Genomic DNA, 21,990 nt, shown 5'->3' with positions numbered 1-21,990 from the left:
CCTAGTCTAGGACTAGGCTTAATCTGTATCGCAGAAGAGCCACCCTATTGCACTGAACTTTGGCAATACGGATTGAATCGAGCCCTAAAGCTTTTTTTGAACAAACGACTACAGACAGACACATCACCCTGCCTTAATCTGTGTCTGAGGAAACCAGCACTACATTTTCCCCCATTTACATTCTCGTCCACAGCAGAACATTCCAACTGTTTGAGGCCTTTGGAGAGTGATTGAATTTAGAGCAACTGTCTAACCATTCCTGTCTTTGTCTGAATCCAAAACTTGTAAACGGGTATTCGTAGCAAACTTTATTACAAAATAATTGTTACCTCTAGACATCAACACAAATCAAATACTTAATGATTAAAAATGACAGATTTGACAAATAGACTTTGTAAACATTATCTTTTAACAAATACTACAGGAGCTTTAATATGACCTCATTCATCGCCTGCCCTATATTGTGGTCCTCCCCTAAATAAGTGGAACGTTACCTGCAGGGATGGCCAACACTGACCAGTGCAAGTACATGACCACTGTTTAATGGCCATGGAGTTGACTGTCAGAGTGCAGACCACAGCCCTGATTGAGCATGGTGTCTGGAAGTGGGTCAGACAGTCTTTGGAGTACTAATCTTAATGCTCTGGCCCCATAGGAGAGAGGATGTGGGGCTGTTTCACTTGTCGTTGTCCTCTTCCTCCTCCGTCTCCATGTAGCACAGACACAGCTGCTCTTTCCCCAGCAGGATCAGGGAGTCTCCACTGCAGTGCCAATTCAGTGATTGCACCTGGAAACCACCTAGGAAGGAGGGACACAAAAGTGGCGTTAAGGATCTCCACCTACTGCTCAAATATGCCAAGCTAAAGTGTCCCTACCAGTGTGCTGTTCCTCCATTTCAATATTTACCATACCTCTTCGAGTACCCCCAGCTTATTCGTTCTATCCGAGTACTTGATTTAACTTGAAGAGGTTTGGGAAACACTGTTCTATTTGCGTGGCTTTTGTGGTGACCTGATGAAGATCCATTGTTAACCAATAAAGGTACATGTTGGAGCATTTGACTGTGCTTGACTACTACACGGTTTTATTAAAACCCAGCACTCCATGATAAGTGATGTTTGACTTCACATGCTATGGGGTTTGTGGTGACGATGGCGGCCGGGTCACAGCTACAGTACCTTCAGCGGGGACCTGGACAGAGACGCAGCCTGCGGGGGACCAGAGGTAGAGCTTGGCGTTGCCGGTGCAAAGGGCCAGACGGGGTCGACGGGGGTCCCACTGGAAGCAGCGCACGGCCGACGTCTGCTCCAGAACCGCCAGCAGCCCCAGCCTCTGCATGTCCCATACCCACACCACGCAGGCCATGTTGTCTGCAGGGGTAGGCGCACACGCCAGAGTCAGCACAGTCATTGTCCTACAGCCACCATACAATTAAATGGGACTAGTAATTCTGTGACAGCCACCAAATGCTATACAAACAATACAGAAAATTATTGACAACATCTAACCCTGGTTGGTAAAGGGTCGGTTTGTGGGTCTGCAGATTTGACACCTGTGGCTAGTAGAGCAACGTTCCAGTGTGAATCTGTCCCTTACCATTCTTCGTGGCCAGGTAGCGGTTGTCCGAGCTGAAAGCCATGGAGGAGACCCCGACTTTAGGGTTGGCACGGTCCAGGTCAGGTTTGACCACAGGTACTTGGACTGGCAATGGGCAGATCTCATCTACAACAGAGGCGTGCACCACAAAAGCAGGATCAATAAGTCAGCCAGACAATTTTGACAGTCTGATATAGACTCTCTGATTAAACTGTTGATTTTCCAGTTTACTAATAAAGAGTATGCTGAATATGGGTTATTGAGAACATTGGAGTCAGTTATACCATCTCAATTTCAAGTCAATCTTTATGCCAAATTGCATATTTTCTTATAATACTTTTCATAATGTTGGTTTAATGAAAGAGTTACAGCTAATAATGTTGCATATTTAATTAAAATGTACACTCCTGTTGGCTAATATCCGCTGCCATGTGTGGCGTGATGAGTTGGGCTCACATTTACTCTGTGTGTTGAAGAGGGTGCTCCCCATGGTGATGTGTTGCTGGATGGACAGGTCCGCACTCCCCACCACCGGCCTCCTCTCCACCTCCTTGTAGATCACCTGACAACACAAGCTCCAGTCAGTCACCTGGCATGGTCAACACTTCCTCATCTACACTCAAGCATTAAGAGTGACAGCAAAAGATTTGGACAGAAAGTGCCCTGGTAGGTAAATAATGGTCCTTTCGCAGCTCTTGCTCACAATTAAAAGCAGATTTTATTTTTCTTTAGATTAAAAGCATCGTGTTTCAAGCAATTACTTTGGACATGACATATAAAGCAGTAGAAGGAGACATGAAATGGTGTGTGAGTACTGTAGCAGAGGAGAGAGTGAGAACTTTCAAAATACAGCTAGCTGGTATGATGCATTTTGCATCACACCAGCTGTAGTTCTATATTTTGAAAGTTGTATATCTACATACACCGACAAAATTATGTGGACACCCCTTCAAATTAGTGGATTCGTCTATTTCAGCCACACCGTTGCTAACTGGTGTATAAAATCGAGCACACAGCCATGCAATCTCCATAGACAAACATTGGCAGTAGAATGGCCTTACTGAAGAGCTCGGTGACTTTCAACGTGGCACGGTCATAGGATGCCACCTTTCCAACAAGTCAGTTCGTCAAATCTCTGCCCTGCTAGAACTGCCCCGGTCAACTGTAAGTGCTGTTATTGTGAAGTGGTAACATCTAGGAGCCACAAAGTGGTAGGCGACACAAGCTCACAGAACAGGACCGCCGAGTGCTGAAGCGCGTAGCGTGTAAAAATAGTCTGTCCTCGGTTGCAACACTCACTACCGAGTTCCAAACTGCCTCTGGAAGCAACATCAGCACAATAACTGTTCGTCGGGAGCTTCATGAAATGGGTTTCTATGGCTGAGCAGCCGCACACAAGCCTAAGATCACCATGCGCAATGCCAAGCGTCAGCTGGAGTGGTCTAAAGCTCGCCGCCATTGGACTCGAGCAGTGGAAACGCATTCTCTGGAGTGATGAATCACGCGTCACCATCTGGCAGTCCGACGGACGAATATGGGTTTGGCGGATGCCTGAATGCATAGTGCCAACTATACAGTTTGATGGAGGATGAATAATGGTCTGGGGCTGTTTTTCCATGGTTCAGGCCTCTTAGTTCCAGTGAAGGGACATTTTTACGCTAGACGATTCTGTGCTTCCAACTTTGTGGCAACAGTTTGGGGAAGGCCCTTTCCTGTTTCAGCATGACAATGCCCCCGTGCACAAAGCGAGATCCATACAGAAATGGTTTATCGAGATCGGTGTGGAAGAACTTGACTGGCCTGCACAGAGCTCTGACCTCAACCCCATTTAACACCTTTGGGATGAATTGGAACGCCAACTGCGAGCCAGGCCTAATCGCCCAACATCAGTGCCCGACCTCACTAAATGGAAGCAAGTCCCCTCAGCAACGTTCCAACATCTAGTAGAAAGCCTTCCCAGAAGAGTGGAGGCTGTTATAGCAGAAAAGGGGGGAGCAACTCCATATTAATGCCCATGATTTTGGAATGAGATGTTCGACGAGCAGGTGTCCACATACTTTTGGTAATGTAGTGTATATACACTTAGTGTAACAAAACATTAAGGACAACTGCTCTTTCCATGACAGACTGACCAGGTGAAAGCTATGATCCCTTATTGATGTCACTCACTTGTTAAATCCACTTCAGTGTAGATGAAAGGGAGGAGACAGGTTAAAGAAGGATTTTTAAGCCTTGACAATTCAGACATGGATTGTGTATGTGTGCCATTGAGAGGGTGAATGGGCAAGACAACATTTTTAAGTGCCTTTGAACGGGGTCTGGTAGTAGGTGAAAGGCGCACCGGTTTGTGTCAAGAACTGCAATGCTGCTGGATTTTTCACACTCAACAGTTTCCTGTGTGTATCAAGAATGTTCCACCACCCAAAGGACATCCAGCAAACTTGACAACTGTGGGAAGCATTGGAGTCAACATGGGCCCGCATCCCTGTGGAACGCTTTCGACACCTTGTAGAGTCCATGCCCCGACGAATTGAGGCTGTTCTGAGGGCAAAGCGGGGGGAGTGCAACTCAATATTAGGAAGGGTTCCTTAGTGTTTTGTACACTGTGTATATTTAAGCAATAAGGCCCGAGGGGGTGTGGTATAATGCCAATATACAACGGCTTAGGGCTGTTTTGCACGACGCAACACGGAGTGCCATGACACAGCCCTTAGCCATGGTATATTGGACATAATCACAAACTCCCGAGGTCCCTTATTGCTATTATAAACTGGTTACCCACGTAATTAGGGCAGTAAAAATACATGTTTTGTCTTACCCGTGGTATACGGTCTGATATACCACAGCTTTAAGCCAAATCAGCATTCAGGGCTCGAACCACCCAGTTTATAAATATACACTGCTCAAAAAAATAAAGGGAACACTAAAATAACACATCCTAGATCTGAATGAATGAAATAATCTTATTAAATACTTTTTTCTTTACATAGTTGAATGTGCTGACAACAAAATCTCACACAAATTATCAATGGAAATCAAATTTATCAACCCATGGAGGTCTGGATTTGGAGTCACCCTCAAAATTAAAGTGGAAAACCACACTACAGGCTGATCCAACTTTGATGTAATGTCCTTAAAACAAGTCAAAATGAGGCTCAGTCGTGTGTGTGGCCTCCACGTGCCTGTATGACCTCCCTACAACGCCTGGGCATGCTCCTGATGAGGTGGCGGATGGTCTCCTGAGGGATCTCCTCCCAGACCTGGACTAAAGCATCCGCCAACTCCTGGACAGTCTGTGGTGCAACGTGGCGTTGGTGGATGGAGCGAGACATGATGTCCCAGATGTGCTCAATTGGATTCAGGTCTGGGGAACGGGCGGGCCAGTCCATAGCATCAATGCCTTCCTCTTGCAGGAACTGCTGACACACTCCAGCCACATGAGGTCTAGCATTGTCTTGCATTAGGAGGAACCCAGGGCCAACCGCACCAGCATATGGTCTCACAAGGGGTCTGAGGATCTCATCTCGGTACCTAATGGCAGTCAGGCTACCTCTGGCGAGCACATGGAGGGCTGTGCGGCCCCCCAAAGAAATGCCACCCCACACCATGATTGACCCACCGCCAAACCGGTCATGCTGGAGGATGTTGCAGGCAGCAGAACGTTCTCCACGGCGTCTCCAGACTCTGTCACGTCTGTCACGTGCTCAGTGTGAACCTGCTTTCATCTGTGAAGAGCACAGGGCGCCAGTGGCGAATTTGCCAATCTTGGTGTTCTCTGGCAAATGCCAAACATCCTGCACGGTGTTGGGCTGTAAGCACAACCCCCACCTGTGGACGTCGGGCCCTCATACCACCCTCATGGAGTCTGTTTCTGACCGTTTGAGCAGACACATGCACATTTGTGGCCTGCTGGAGGTCATTTTGCAGGGCTCTGGCAGTGCTCCACCTGCTCCTCCTTGCACAAAGGCGGAGGTAGCAGTCCTGCTGCTGGGTTGTTGCCCTCCTACGGCCTCCTCCACGTCTCCTGATGTACTGGCCTGTCTCCTGGTAGCGCCTCCATGCTCTGGACACTACGCTGACAGACACAGCAAACCTTCTTGCCACAGCTCGCATTGATGTGCCATCCTGGATGTGCTGCACTACATGAGCCACTTGTGTGGGTTGTAGACTCCGTCTCATGCTACCACTAGAGTGAAAGCACCGCCAGCATTCAAAAGTGACCAAAACACCAGCCAGGAAGCATAGGAACTGAGAAGTGGTCTGTGGTCACCAGCTGCAAAACCAGTCCTTTATTGGGGGTATCTTGCTAATTGCCTATAATTTCCACCTGTTGTCTATTCCATTTGCACAACAGCATGTGAAATGTATTGTCAATCAGTGTTGCTTCCTAAGTGGACAGTTTGATTTCACAGAAGTGTGATTGACTTGGAGTTACATTGTGTTGTTTAAGTGTTCCCTTAATTTTTTTGAGCAGTGTATTTAACTGCAACTGGTCTTTCTTGCCATCAGTTCAATCAATGAACATATTAGTAGAGATTAAGAAGTAGAATGGGGGAAGGACAGGGAGGGGGAATAGAGGGTTAAGAATGATTGACGGAGAGTAGTAGAGTAAGGGCACACTAGTGAAAGTTGTATTGACCCTTAACCCCTACCCCTCAGCATGTTAGGTCATCCCATAACTGACATTTACTAATTGGAAAGAGTACTCACAGCTTTAGTATTGTTGATGGTGGCTGGGTGGTCAAACTCAGTCACTTTCTTCCAGGTGATGTGGTTTAGGATCCGCACCTGAGTGGGACATGATCAAAACCATCAGGTAAGACCACCTCATCAGTCATACACCAAGTCCATGTCACTATAGTCTAAAATAGCTTCAATTCCTTCTAGTCTTTTCTCCATGTCTATGGGCTGATATTCCAGACACAGAATGCATTCTCCATTGAAAGTGCTTTCATTACAGGACTACGCCTAATCTGTGTCTGGGAAACCAGCCCCAAATGTTTGGAATGGGACTTGACCAATAATCACTTTTCTGTTCAGGCATGCGCACGATAGCAATTCCAGGATAAGAGTTTATATTATATTGATGTGGTTCCTGAGAAGATAATCTACACCAGTGTTAATTTTGGCAGCTATTTTAGATTTAGTCTTAAAATACAGTTTACTCGTCACATTTTAGTAATTTCATACTTCGTTAGTTTGAGTTATCAGTCACATAAGTCAGTGCATTTTATCCAATACATAACTAAAACTTGTGCAGATAGTATTGTCCAGCTAGGCCTACTATCCCCTCCTATACCTTAGCTGGCAACATTGCTATTGTGGCAGATTTGAACCAATACCAGCAATAATGAACCATATGGCTATAAAGCCTTGGCTACAGGTTAAACTATTTACATCTCTGATTTTCTCCCCATCATAACTGTCAGAGGGGGATGTATAACAGTGGTTTCCTTAAAGGGGAGAATGAGCTTTCCAAGAACGGCAGAAGTATTAAATGTCAGAAAAAAACAACTGCAACTTGCATTTGCGGAAACGCGAGAGTGGCAACACAGATGAATTACAGCGCACATTGTGTGAACAGAGCCAAATTGGCCTATATGAAAGCAAATATTATCAAATACATTACTGTTTCTAATTGAGGCAAGTTAAAATTGAAGTGTCCTGGCTGCGCATCAGTTGAAAAGAGAAAATAGTGATTTAAGTGACCGCCTGGGAGCTGTGTGTGGGAGAGCCGGGTCTGCTCAAGCAGCCCGCGCGACTGAAAGACGTTATCGGCCAATGAGAGGATTTCATTAAATATTCTACTAAGGCATGCATGCTTATCAGTGGACAAAACAGATGAAAAGGAGCTTCATGTCAAATTGAATGACCATTAGTCTCACGTGGAATTCTCGTCTAGTTACAATTTCAGCAACTAAAATGAAAAGTCATTTGTAATAGTTAGTTTTTTGCCAAGGCATTTGTAGTTATCATCAATCGTTTATCAGGAAAAATAGGTAATTGACTAAATTAACAATAATTTAACAAAATGAACACTGATCTGCACCGGTTGCACAGAATGTGTGCATCTGGAAGGCACCCTAAGCCTATAGGAAGAGAAGGAGGAGACAGAGCCCAGACCTTTTCATCATAGCTGCCGATGGCCAGGAACTGGCTGCTGGGACTCCAGGCCAGAGACTTGATGCCCAGCGACCACTCATACGCACTGAAGGTGGACAGCAGCCGGCCGTCCAGCGAGTACAGCAGCACCTTGTACTGGGGAGCGCGCGCACACACACAACACTAGTTCACACACACACATACTCAGGGTTCCCACTCTATGTCAACATATTGTCAACTAATTTTCCAATGGCTTACCTCTAAACAGCTGTCCCACACAGCCAGAACACAGCCATTAGGAGACCACTCCACCCCCGCCAAGTCCTGGGTCTCTGTTTCAAAGTGCTTTGAAAGGTAGACATGGAGGTCAAACAAGAGGATCCAGACAATTAGCAGAAAATAGACAGGGACAAACTGCGCATCTGTACAGGTGCATCTGTGGTTTGGGTCCCACTTTACAATGTGTCAAAATGTACACTGAGTGTACAAAACATTGGGAACACAAGCTCTTTCCATGACAGACTGACCAGGTGAATCCAGGTGAAAGCTATGATCCCTTATTGATGTCACTTGTTAAATCCACTTCAAATCAGTGTAGATGAAGGGGAGGAGACAGGTTAAAGAAGGATTTCTTAGCCTTGAGACAATTGAGACAGATTGTATGTGTGCCATTCAGAGGGTGAATGGGCAAGACAAAATATTTAAGTGAACTGGGTATGGTAGTAGGTGTCAGGCACACTGGTTTGCGTGTCAAGAACTGCAACGCTGCTAGGTTTTTCACGCTCAAAGGTTTCCCGCGTGTATCAAGAATGGTCCACCACCCAGTCCATGCCCTGATGAATTGAAAGTGTTCCTAATGTTTTGTATACTCAGTATATGTATGCATGTATCAAACTAAAATGTAAATCCAAAGGTTTTTGGACACTCCCGTGGTGCGAGCTCGGAGGGGCGCTCACCCTCAGTAGGTGCCAGTCGTCACACACAAACATGCTAACGTAGTCTTTGCAGTCGCGGCGCTCTGCTAGGGCCATGTAGCAGCCGTCCCTGCTGAAGTCTATCCCTGGAACGACAGATAAGGGGGTCAACACTTCACAGGAAACGGTATTTAACAGTTTGTCAAATTCAGTCCTCAAGTGCCAAAGGTTGCACATTTCTGTTCTTGCCCCACACAACCACACCTGACTCAACTACTAATTGTCAAGTCGTTGTACAAAGACAATGTTGGGATAGAGGACAATTTGCAGATGCAAAAGTACAATGATATGCTTTAGACCTACATTATGTTAATCTAGTGGACACATCAGTCCAAAATGATTTGTGCTCATTTAGTCGTCATGTGAACCCAATTGGAGACTGTACCTATAGCCTTGGTGTGCTGTACAGCACAGTCTATTGGAGTGTAATTATCAAGAGGCCTTCAGCGGCAAGTGGTTGGCATTGCTGGATTATTTATACGGTGACTCCAACGGTGCTTGGGTCACGTAGTGGTGGTGGTGGTGGTGTGTGAACCTTTTGGGTAGTGGTTAGAGCCCAAGACAATAACTCCACCGGCCGCTGACAGAAAGGTTATGGCGAGCATGCACCATTTCCTGAAGAGGGCTCCAGCTGTCAGCAGATGGCCCATAGGCCCTAAGGTCAAAGGACAGGGAGGGACGCGATTCACGAGCCCATATATCAGCCAGTCAGTGTGGCACTGTCCCCAGGTCCTCTCGCTGACGTAGAAAAACACACAAATATACTCACGTACTTACCCTTCTGACATGCCTTGGGATACTTGATGTAAGATACGGCTTTGGTGCACAAGGACCAGACGGTAACTCTCAGCTGTCAAAAAAAATAAACAAATGTAACAAACTAACTCATCTCCCAGTGAAAGGATAGCTAGCACAGGGGAATAGCCTACATCAAAGACTCATCCATCCAAAAACAGACACCTTTGATCTGTGATCAATTCTTTTTTATATTCTGCGCCTATTTAATATGGCACCGACAACAGTGTAAAATGAACTGCGTCGCTGTTTGCGCCAGATGCCCTCTTCATTGGCAACATGTCCTCGCCTCTGTAAGAAGAGCTGGATGGAGGCTTTAATGTGATAAGTGTGGAGCTCTGAGAGCAGGCCGTCAACAACAGCCACCTATTAATAAGAGCTCAATCAACTCTTCGACTAATGAGACCGCTGAGAGCTCCTCCCTGCCCCCGCCACTCCATCAGTTTAGGTTTTATACCAAACACAGCAGTCACCCGTTCGGCCTCAACACGGCCCCTAGGGGGACTCCGTGTCTGTCTGTGAAAGAGATCCACGAGGGTCTTCGTGATGGTTAAGACTAAGAGGAGATGTTGTCGCAAATGGTTAAGCAGTCACAAGGGAAAGTTCTAAACTAAACGCTACAATAATGAAATCTCTAGCCTATCCATTAACAGCAGTAAAGTACAAGTATGACCCTTATCGGTTACCAGCAGGACTGGACAATAGAAACAAGGCCAATGCCAGTACCATGTACCCATAAAGAGTCAGTAAAATGAACATAACTAGGTCTACACTGTAAGAAGCACAATAATAGTATTTGCATTCAGGCTAGAGCTAGCCTAGTTATTGGCACTCCTAAAAGTAAAAGCCAGAACAGAAGTCATTCTAAGCCATCCAAATGACATTGTGGCTGTGTAGCCTACCAACACAAGTATGTTATGGGTGTAAAATGCAAGGCCTTCATTTTATTTTACAACCTAGTAAGCCAATATAATGTGTGTGCATACACTTCTCCCCACCCGGTCTTATCATACTTTGAATACTAAGCCTGTGCAAATGCTGGACTAAACTAGTCTCGGTGATCAGCCAAGACTGTTATGTGGCTTCATAACAAGAAATAAGCCTGAGACAGAAGTGACAAAGTTGAGGGTCGTCAATTCAAGTGTGAACTGTAATCAAGACCCTCAGCCTCTGTGCTGCCTTGCGAGGCAGCGGCTTATATTGTGTGCACGTCAGAACACTCACACCGACACACTCCCAAAATTCCTATTAAAACGTAATTCAGGGTTCTCTCTTTGCCTGCACTTACCTTCCTGTAAGAGAAGTGCAAACATCAGAAAACTACACAACTGTATGAAGAAAGACATTATGAACTTTAAATAGCTCTAGTTTCCTAGCATGGCATCCTGCATGCTTTCCCTGATTTTCTAACTAGGGCTCATGATAAGTCTTTCTCACTCAGGGGAGGAAGGCATTCAGACAGCAGTCTGTCTGACCTACTGGCTGTTGCTTCGCTGGGTAACGGTTTAACTGTACAGGGCACGCTCCTGAGGTACCAAGACATCCAGCTGTGGCCTGTCATTACACCCACACGCTTACCCCCTGTCCACGGATCCATGGAAACCAACGTCAACACAGCTCTTCTTGGACAACTTGTACCCCACCACATTGACATGGTTGGGAGGTTGTCAAGGGGGGGGGAAGAGGTAGAGCCCCCAAGCCATGGTGTAACTTTAAACTGGGAAGAGGGAGGGAGCGGCACATATGTAAAATAGGTGAGAAATGCTTCTCTGTGTTGCCTGGCATGCCAGTCTGGGGGACTGAAGCTGGTAAAACTACACCTTGGAAGCAAACTGGGGTTTCGGTCTCTTTGGACTGGGGGACAGACAGACAAGATGTTCCAAGAGTAAACAAAATAGCTGCTGTTTATCCATCAGAATAACGGGACACAAAGCATGCTTTGTATTGGCCTTCACAGCACGATCATCAGCTTTATGCTTCTTTCTAGACGTATAAGGAAGTTAGTTACAGTGCATTCGGAAAGTATTCAAACCCCTTGACTTTTTCCACATTTTGTTACGTTACAGCCTTATTCTAAAATGGATTAAATTGGGGGGGTTTTCCTCAACCTACACACAATACCCCATAATGACAAAACAAAAACAGGTTTAGAAAATGTTGCACTTTTATTAAAAATAAAAGAAACAAATCACATTTACGTAAGTATTCAGACCCTTTACTCAGTACTTTGTTGAAGCACCTTTGGCAGCGATTACAGCCTTGAGTCTTCTTGGGTATGACGTTACAAGCTTGACACACCTGTATTTGGGGAGTTTCTCCCATTCTTCTCTGCAAATCCTCTCAAGCTCTGTCAGGTTGGATGGGGAGCGTCGCTGCACAGCTATTTTCAGATCTCTGAGCGCTCTGGAGCAGGTTTTCATCAAGGATCTCTCTGCACTTTGCTCCGTTCATCTTTCCCTCAATCCTGACTAGTCTCCCAGTACCTGCCGCTGAAAAACATCCCCACAGCATGATGCTGCCACCACCATGCTTCACGGTAGGGATGGTGCCAGGTTTCCTCCAGACGTGACGCTTGGCATTCAGGCCAAAGAGTTCAATCTTGGTTTCATCAGACCAGACAATCTTGTTTCTCATGGTCAGAGTCGTTTAGGTGCCTTTTGGCAACTCCAAGCAGGTTATCATGTGCCTTTTACTGAGGAGTGGCTGCCGTCTGGCCACTCTACCATAAAGGCCTGATTGGTGGAGTGCTGCAGAGATGGTTGTCCTTCTGGAAGGAACTCTGGAGCTCTGTCAGAGTGACCATCGGGTTTTTGGTAATCTCCCTCACCAAGACCCTTCTCCCCTGATTGCTCAGTGTGGCCGGGCGGCCAGCTCTAGGAAGAGTCTAGGTGGGTCCAAACTTCTTCCATTTAAGAATGATGGAGGCCACTGTGTTCTTGGGGACCTTCAATGCAGACATTTTTTGGTAGCCTTCCCCAGATCTGTGCCTTGACACAACCCTGTCTCGGAGCTCTATGGACAATTCCTTTGACCTCATGGCTTGGTTTTTACTCTGACATGCACTGTCAACTGTGGGACCTTATATAGACAGGTGTGTGCCTTTCCAAATCATGTCCAATCAATTGAATTTACCACAGGTGGACTCCAATCAAGTTGTAGAAGCATCAAGGATGATCATTGGAAACAGGATGCACCTGAGCTCAATTTCAAGTCTCATAGCAAAGGGTCTGAATACTTATGTAAATAAGGTAGGTTTTATATTTTTAATACATTTGCAAAAATGCTAGAAACCTGTTTTCATTACATTTACATTTACATTTTAGTCATTTAGCAGACGCTCTTATCCAGAGCGACTTACAGGAGCAATTAGGGTTAAGTGCCTTGCTCAAGGGCACATCGACAGATTTTTCACCTAGTCGGCTCGGGGATTAGAACCAGCGACCTTTCGGTTACTGGCACTACGCTCTTAACCACTAAGCTACCTGCTGTTATTATGGGGTATTGTGTGTAGATTGATGAGGGAAACATTTTATTTAATCAATTTTAGAATAAGGCTGTAACGTAACAAATGTGGGAAAAGGGAAGGGGTCTAAATACTTTCCGAATGCAGGGAGGCCATGTGTCAACGAGAGGGCAGCACATTTTACAGAGTTGTAGCAGAGGTACCTGCTAGGGTGTTGTGGCAACTGGCGGGGTGGATGGAGGGCGTAAACCGTGGCTTACGGCTCTCAACAGTACTGGTTCACTTCCCGTGTGAGGCATTCATTTTACTTTGTTTTTCCTGTTTAAAGCTCTCCCACAGCCTTATTCTAAACTTAACCTCACAGGAGTTATGCCTCAAGCCCTCAACTTAACCCTAGAAAGAACAGTCCCACTGGGACAAGAAAGGCTACACTTGATAAACAGGACCAATTACACCGCAGAATCCCTGACAGCAAATCACAAATCCATCCGCTCCTCCTGTGGCAGCACTTTTTATATGCGAGAGAGAAAGAGAGAATTAGTGATGCTGCGACTCCTGCGAGGAATCTTTACAAAGTCCTATCTGTCAGCAATGGATAAGTTCATATGCATTCCCCATCAGAGACGGTATCTCAACCCGATATAGACCCATTTCTCCTGTTACAGCCTTATAATTCCCCCCATGGATCGGAGTGCAGTGTAGCCAGGCGTCAGTCTGGATGACTGATTGTCGATTGTCAGAGTAGAGCTGTGGAAGCTACTTTGGTTCACAGTTTCTGAAAGCCAACATGCTACACGTTAGCGGGGATCCAGCGCCGCCGGCCAGGCACGCAGCTAACCTGATCCCAACAATGCAAAAACCATTAGAGGTGTATAATGTTCGACGCCGGCCTTGAGTGGATTTCTTCCACCCCGGTTTTATAGCTCGCTCAGCTGGTTTGTTGGATTAGCAGTGAATATGTGCAGCATAGTGCCAGTGCAGAAAATCAGGAGTGGGAATTCAAACATGCATGGCTTTTTGATTCGAACATGCAATGAGGGTAAAAGTAATTTGACAAACACCTATTTGAATGACATAGGGCCTATCCATGAAGCTAGGCCTAATTGCCAATGTTATGTCTGTTCTGACGAGTGAGTGGGTAGCCTATCGTATGACAGACAGCCAAGAGACTCTAGGATGTTCTGCTAACTTGTAAGAACAAGGAGAACGCAATACTCTCAAATCGATTTTCCAATAGTCTTATGTACAGTAGCTTAAGTAATTGCGAGGGGCTTTAAGCTAAATCACATAACGCATGCAAGATATGGTGTAAGAAGACCATCTTTCATCATCAAAAAAACTGCTTGTTAACCATTTGAAATAACATGTACATGGACAAAAAGCGCAAAGCACAGTAAAGCACTGCAAACTGTGGTGAGGGCTGTATGTCAGATCAGATCCAGAGGCTGGCTCACGCCGTGGCCTGCTGCTCCGTCGACTCTCCCACGTGAAATGGCATATCTACAGAGATGAATGTAAATCCATACCCTCGTCTAGCACTGTCAGCTGTTAACTGACAAATTGCACCCATGTATCAAAACAGTCAGTAGATGTCTGTTCCCGGGGGGGGGGAGAAAAGAAAACACACACAGTCACACACACACACAGTGGGTTCAACACACGGCAGCTGTCCCCTAACAAGTTAATATAGCTTCTTGTTCATGAGCCCCCGGCTGAAACTGAGCCCTGATACGAACACCCGTCTGGCACAGCCTTAATGAAATCTTGGGAGGGGTGAAGGTGAGGTCAGCAGCACTGGGCAAAGCGGGCGTCGTCACCCCCAAAGACTTCTGGTAAACGGGCTTGGCACCCCAAATGGGAAAACAGGGCTTCTTGCATGAGTTCTGAGTCATACAAGGCACCAAACTGAAGAAGAAAGACAAACGGGGGGGGCTACTTGAACTTATCCAATAAGAAATGCACATTTTCTGTTACAAAACTTCTTTTTTTTTAACGTCTTCCCAACATCCACAACTGACAATTCTTCCCTTGTTCTCAGAATTTCATGGACAGATTCCTCCCAATGGCAGGAGACAGACCGAGGAAGACGCCATTCTATTCCTGTGTTTGTTGAAGAAGCAGACAGACACAAAGCAGAAATGTCAGACACTTGCACTCCCTGCTCCCTCCATACACAGTTGTGCCTGGGCCCCGACACCTGTCAGTGAGTCTTGGAGTCGGGTTCGGGCGACAGGCGAGCCCAGCCGTGGCACGGTGCCCAAGTCGTAACCCAAACAGGCGGGCGAGGACGAGTGCAGCCCGCACCCCCCTCTGATACCTAGGGACAAATATGCTCCCAATAAGCCAGACAACTGCACTTTCACCTACAGTCATTGCAGACGTGCAAAGCAGGTTGCGATGATGTCACACCGACACTGGTTTGGTTCCAGCGAGCATGTTCATTCAAAGTCTAAACTAATCAGAAAGACGCTAGAATGTACTTTTTTGCCATTTCTTATTAAGCAAAACACGCCACATTAAACATTTCTAAGTGTGATGGAATTTCACAGCCTATTGGATGTGTGACATGACACATTGGATGGATTGTCATCTTCCAAGAATATAACACATATCTACAGCCCAATTCCGTTTCTCCCACTGTACACTTCCACCATGGATTTCAAAGGGAGGGAGTGGTGTAAGGAATATGGTGAAAACCCCCTTAAGCCCAGGCTTACACCAATCCAGTGCTTTTTAAAATGCTTCAAAGGGAGTGAACGAGTGCACACTTCGGGGAGGAGAAACAGAACAGGACTCAGAAGGAACTTAATTCATGTGTCGAGGATATGACACTAGCTGGAGTAACTGTGAAATCGGGCATACATTTGTCAGGTGGGGCAGGGTCTGATGTCTGCTGGCTATTTTCAGGTCTCCTCCTTCATTATGGGCAGCAACAGTCGACACCAGACAGAAACACATAAACACACACACACTCCTAGTGACTTCACACTTACATGAAACTCTGTAGTGTTGAGAATGTGACGTCCATCTGGGCTCCAGCGCGAGGAGACTAGTCCTATCGAGCCCTCGTCAATCTTACAGTACCAGTCGGGCTGTTCCAGAGACCACACCTGAGAGGAAAGAGAGACGGAAAGAGAGATTGTGAGAGAAGGACAACTGCCTTTCCCTGAGCTTGAGCTCAACCTGTACTCAGCAAACCTTTGACCACACCAAATCTGATCGAGAGACGCCATGAAAGACTGGCGATGGTTACCTCTGCAAAAGTAAGCTGTGCATTGCATTTGATGTTAACACCGTCTCAAACGAGGGGTAATTTCCCATTCAAATGGTCAGTAATTAACTACTTAAATTCCACTTTATCTGTGCAAGTTGTTGAATTACATTTGTACACTTTGTTCCCAGCTTAATTTCCCACATTCTGTATACAAATGTTTTTGAAATGCAACACTTTAAGCATGCATCAACAGATTCAGTGAGCAAGCTAATTTGGCAAAAAAATAAATAAAATAAAAACACTACACCAACTGTCATTATTGGACAAATGATATCAAAACAATATAGACTAGCCTAATAGAGGACCTCACACCTGCACTAGTCCCCTCTTATACATGGCACAGAGAATGAAGAGCGAGTCAGAGGACCACTCCATGTGGACTATCTGGTCCAGGCAGGTGTAAAGGTGCAAGATCTGTAGGGTGTTCACGTCTCGCACCACCAGCCTGTACTGCACACATGTGGCCTGGGGGGGAGGAGATGGATAGAGACAATCAGGCACAAAGACAAAGGTTGTGTTCCGGCACAACTACATGTGTACTTATTGGACTTTTTAACTCTGTTGTAAGGCCATGAATGTCCATCTGCCTTGCCTGTTGTCGATGTTTAAAAGTACATATTTTGAGTGCATAAGTAGAGAACATAGGGTGTGCGTCATATTTGCACCTAAAACATTAATCTGTCTAGACTAGGGTACCTGTCATGTAAGCCCTATTCCTTTAACTAGAAAGAGATTTATATGGGTTAGCGGCTTTCAAATGACCTATAGGCATGTTGCTACAGTGCCTTCAGAAAGTATTCACACCCCTTGACTTTTTAAACATTTTGTTATGTTACAAAGTGGGATTAAAATGTATTTAATTGTCATTATTTTGTCAACAATCCACACACAATACTCAAATGTCAAAGTGGAAGACAAATTATACTTTTTTGTTAATGAAAAGTAAAACACAAATATATTGATTAGATAAGTATTCAACCCGAGTCAATAAAATGTTACAATCACCTTTGGCAGCGATTACAGCTGTAAGTGTTTTTGGGTAAGTCTAAGAGCTCTGTCAAGTTGATTGTTGATCATTGCTAGACAGCCATTTTCAAGTCTTGCCATAGATTCTCAAGCCAATTTAAGTCAAAACTCTAACTAGGCCACTCAGGAACATTCAATGTCGTCTTGGTAAGCAACTTCAGTGTATATTTGGCCTAGTCCTTGCCAATGAAAGCATACCCACAACATGATGCAGCCACCACTATGCTTGAAAATATGAAGAGTGGTACTCTGATGTGTTGTGTTGGATTTGCCCCAAACATAATGCCTTGTATTGCAGTATTACTTGAGTGCCTTATTGCAAACAGGATGCATGTTTTGGAATATTTTTATTCTGTACAGGCTTCCTTCTTTTCACTCTGCCATTTAGGTTAGTATTGTAACTACAATTTTGATCCATCCTCAGTTCTCTCCTATCACAGCCATTAAACTCTGTAACTGTTTTTAAAGTCACCACTGGCCTCATGGTGAAATCCCTGAGCGGTTCCGTTCCTCTCCAGCAACTGTAGTATCTTTGTAGTGACTGGGTGTATTGATACACCATCCAATGCGTAGTTGATTACTTCACCATGCTCAAAGGGATATTCAGTGTCTTTTTTATTTTTTTTATTTACACCCATCTACCAATAGGTGCCCTTCTTTGCAAGGCATTGGAAAACCTCCCTGGTCTTTGTGGTTGATTCTGTGCTTGAAATTCACTTCTCGACTGGGGGACCTTACAGATAATTGTATGTGTGTGGTACAGAGATGGGGTAGTCATTCAAAAATCATGTTAACCACTATTATTGTAAACAGTGAGTCCATGGAACTTATTATGCGACTTGTTAAGCAGGTTTTTCTCCTGAACTTATTTAAGCTTTCCATAACAAAGGGGTTGAATACTTATTGACTCAAGACATTTCAGGTTTTCATTTTTAATTACTTTGCAAAAAAATCTAAAAACATAATTCCACTTTGACATTATGGGGTATTGTGTCTAGATCAGTGACACTTTAAATTCAGACTGTAACAACAAAATGTGGAAAAGGTCAAGGGCTGTGAATACTTTCTGAAGGCACTGTATGTCTGGAACTCTAAATGCATGCATACCAATAAAGTATCTGGGGTGTCAAGGCAGAAATATTTGAAACAGTTGGGTCATTCCACCAAATGACTACCTTTTGGGTAGTGTAACTTCGTAAAGTTTTATTTCACCTCATTTTAACATTCTGTCATAAAGAGCACATGTTCAAATTAGGCTACGAATACGCAGTTATGGCCCCTGCCTCACCTCCGTCCCTCTGGAAACGTATTTTTCAAAGGCTTAGGCTACGAATACGCAGTTAGGCACTGCATCACAGTGCTAACTGTGCCACTAGATCCTGGTTCGAATCCAGGCTCTGTCGCAGCCGGCCGCGACCGGGAGACTCATGGGCGGCGCACAATTGGCCCAGAGTAGGGGAGGGAATGGCCGGCAGGGATGTAGCTCAGTTGATAGAGCATGGCGTTTGCAACGCCAGGGTTGTGGGTTCGATTCCCACGGGGGGCCAGTATACAAAAAAAGATGTATTCACTAACTGTAAGTCGCTCTGGATAAGAGCGTCTGCTAAATTACTAAAATGTAAAAATGAAGGATCCGAATCACGTCATTAACCACGTTTCCATCCACAGTTTTTATGCAAGTAAAGTCATACCGTATAAAAAATGTTTATGACAGCTGTGATGGAAACAGGAAGTTTTGTTACAATTTTATAAATGCCGACAGATAATTTGTTCATTCCACATGGTGGGATCTTTTTGTGTCTGTAAAATGTATTATATGAGAAAGAGCAGTGGCCAAGACCAGAGAAGGCACATTTGCTATTTAAAGCAACAGTTTGTGACAAAACTATCGGTAGAGTTGAAAATGCGATGGAAACGCATTGAACTTTAGATTTTTATTCAGTACATGAAAATGTAAGCAAAAAAGTACATTGTGTGCACTATGTCATCACACACTGATTTTTATCCGCAACAAGTCCGTTTGGTGGAAACAAACCACTGGTGGGAAAATTTGCATATTTTCTTTATGCGTATTTTAGAATATTTGCATGAAAATCTGTAGCCAATTGGATGAAACCTAGCTATGTACTACACACAGTCACGTTTCTTTCTTTACTCACCCTCTTCTGAACCCTCAACCAATGTCATAGAAATTATGATGTAGCCTACGTCTCTGCCCCATTTCTGAACAGCTGCGATTTGAACTAACGTTCCAAAAATATAGCCTATATGAAGGGCCAGCTACAACCTTCTCGGTCTGTTGAAACGGATATTGCCGTAGCACAAGCAAGACACAGTCAACACATTGCATTGGGGCAAAAAAGTGATGTAATCTTTACAGTTATGCTGCCATATAGCCAGAGTCTGCCTCCTGTTTAGACAATGTTTGCAATGATGATGAAAAAAATTACATTAAATCGCTATTGATTGCCTGTCTGTGTTTTGTTTGTTTGATATGCTGTGTAGGCTACATATAGATTGCCTAAATAGCTGCCTGTAACTCCTGAAAAAAGAACATGAAATTGCTAGACCTGTTTATGACATGCTTATGTTTGCAATAGCCTACTGTTACAACAGACAATTAAAACAGTTTAGTGTACGAGCCGCAGCAGAGTCACGGAGTGACTGAGCACTGAGCAGCAGCTGAAAGGAGGTAGGCTAGTGGATCCTGCATGCCCAGACATCTCTGTATATTTAGCAACAGCTAGTCACTCCATAATAAAAAACATGTTTTAATATCTCAAGAGGTTAAATAAAAAAAGGACTATAGTAAGTGCCTATTAAGTGCCGAATCAAGTAACCCGGTTGACCGTAACAGTGTTGACTGTAACAGGGTTGACGATTTAATCTTAAATCAGCCATAAATCCCCTTGTGAAAGGGGGAATTGTGCAACAGGGAGGGGCAATTGAATGCAAACATCATTTTAAAAAATTACATTGTTAAAACATTTCGAGCCCGTCTATCTATGGGTAACAGAGTTGGCGTGTTATGCTCGACTGGCTCAGTTTTCCACAACACACCAGAAAATGGCCAAAAAGAATAGAACCAGTGATTTGACCATTAGATGTTAGAAAAAATTACTTTAGAATGACTGTTTTCACCATATTAAAATTAGAGTTCAGTTCACGTAACAGGGTTGGCCTTAAAATGAGGGACATACATTTCATGTGATTAGATGAATCACTAATCACATGAAATAAATATTATACTTCAGAAATGACTGTCAAAGCAACAAAATAACTACGGATTTACAATGATGGTGAAAACTTGGAGACGTTTTGGGGTTAAGTGGATTAAAATCTTCCTAGAAGTCACAGAGGGTGCATAGAGGGACATGTTAAAATGCAGAATTTTGGCACTTTAGCAAGTCTTTCTTTATTCAGACCATAAATCTGATTTATCGAATTTTCCATGTGGTCTACATTAAAGGGAACTTCATTTAATATAACACGTTTTTGAAATTCTATATTGGTGCACAATTTCTACTTAAAATATTAAAGGGACATCAAAGGAACTCATTTCGTGGGACAACCCAGTAGCCTTCAATTAATAAATCATTATTGGCATCAGGAAGTGAGCTGGCAACCGGGTTGCTGGTATCAAATCCTAGATGCTGTTGCCTGCTGTTGTGCCCTTGAGCAAGGCATTTATCCCCACCACAACAACTGCTCCATGGGCGTCCAGTGTGGCAGCCTCCTCCTCCAACCTATATATGTATCTGTTTTTTGTGTACAATCTTAATCATTACATTATATACATTACTAAGTGTATAAAGAAACAAATGATTGCTTACCAAATATTTTCCATCTGGTGAAACTCTGCACAGTTGGTTAGACTGTTTTAAGACTTCAGAGAAGTTCATTTTTGAATAGAACAAAATGACTGGTCACTGTGGAAAGGGGACATGAACATGTGATTAGTAAACTATTCTACAACCCAAAAAACTAGCTACTCGCATTGTTCGCCTAGTCTTGAGTATTTTGGTCAATAATAACCACAAGGTGGCGACTGAGACATGAATGTATTTCAAGCCAAACACCATATGCCTTCTTTTGAAGTTTAGGCTAACTATACTACTGTAGCTAACGTTAACTAAAAATAAAGGAACCCATGTATCTAGTAGTAGTGCGTGTACCAACAAGTTGGTAACGCGACTTTTGACATGCACATTGCATTGGTAGCACAGAAGAGTTACGGCTCTCTATGGCAAGCGAGTAGGTTTGACAGATTAGCTAACTAAGTAACTACACCTGTTTGATGTCGTTTGAAATGGCTAGCTATCAATGTATAATTTGTTATTCATAACAGTCGCGTAGACAAACCAGTAAATGTGAATGAATGACGAACGTCAGCTAGCGTGATGTTTTTTGCATTCTAAGCAAGCTGGCTCTAATCAAGTTATCGGCAAGCTTACCTTAGCTAGCCTAACATTAGCCAAGCTAGCTAGCTAGATACCGTAGTTCACTAATTCGTTCCACATATATAACGGTAGGTTTTATGTTTAGCGTGATGTTTATCGTCCAAGGTTGAGCGACTCACCAGTATCCAAGATTTGTTGGAAACTTTACTCGTTCACATGCTATCAAACAAGTGCATGACAACAATAACTGTCTGATGCTTATTTCGGTGCGTTTGATTTACCTCACCTCTAGTACCGGTTGCGCAAGAGTCTGGTCAAAGATCAAACTACTCTGTCAACCGACGTGGTGAGCGCGCAAAA

The 21,990-nt window shown here is 44.3% G+C and overlaps 1 protein-coding gene across 1 annotated transcript; it reads right to left on the bottom strand.

Annotated features, from left to right (window-relative positions):
• Positions 1-287: 287 nt before the first annotated feature.
• On the bottom strand, positions 288-21,963 carry wrap73 (WD repeat containing, antisense to TP73). The gene is made up of 13 exons (XM_084184832.1): positions 21,810-21,963; positions 21,064-21,159; positions 16,517-16,669; positions 15,924-16,040; positions 9,450-9,522; positions 8,655-8,758; positions 7,957-8,043; positions 7,720-7,854; positions 6,307-6,384; positions 2,053-2,158; positions 1,597-1,722; positions 1,179-1,370; positions 288-798 (listed from the first exon to the last, which is right to left on the bottom strand). The coding sequence occupies exons 2-13, from the start codon at positions 21,130-21,132 to the stop codon at positions 677-679; spliced, it is 1,362 nt and encodes a 453-aa protein (XP_084040958.1). The 5' UTR covers positions 21,133-21,159; positions 21,810-21,963; the 3' UTR covers positions 288-676.
• Positions 21,964-21,990: the final 27 nt, after the last annotated feature.

This window comes from Coregonus lavaretus (genome assembly GCF_964263955.1).
Source record: "Coregonus lavaretus genome assembly, chromosome: 20".
Lineage (NCBI taxonomy): Eukaryota > Metazoa > Chordata > Actinopteri > Salmoniformes > Salmonidae > Coregonus > Coregonus lavaretus.
This window is presented reverse-complemented; position numbering and strand designations above follow the sequence as displayed.

Excerpts from the sequence above, each read along its gene's own strand:
- wrap73 (XM_084184832.1), bottom strand. The coding sequence starts at position 21,132 with ATGAACTTCTCTGAAGTCTTAAAACAGTCTAACCAACTGTGCAGAGTT. Across the intron at positions 16,670-21,063 it reads CACCAGATGGAAAATATTTG|GCCACATGTGTGCAGTACAG; the intron begins GTAAGCAATCAT and ends CCTCCCCCCCAG. Across the intron at positions 8,044-8,654 it reads ACGACTGGCACCTACTGAGG|CACTTTGAAACAGAGACCCA; the intron begins GTGAGCGCCCCT and ends TACCTTTCAAAG.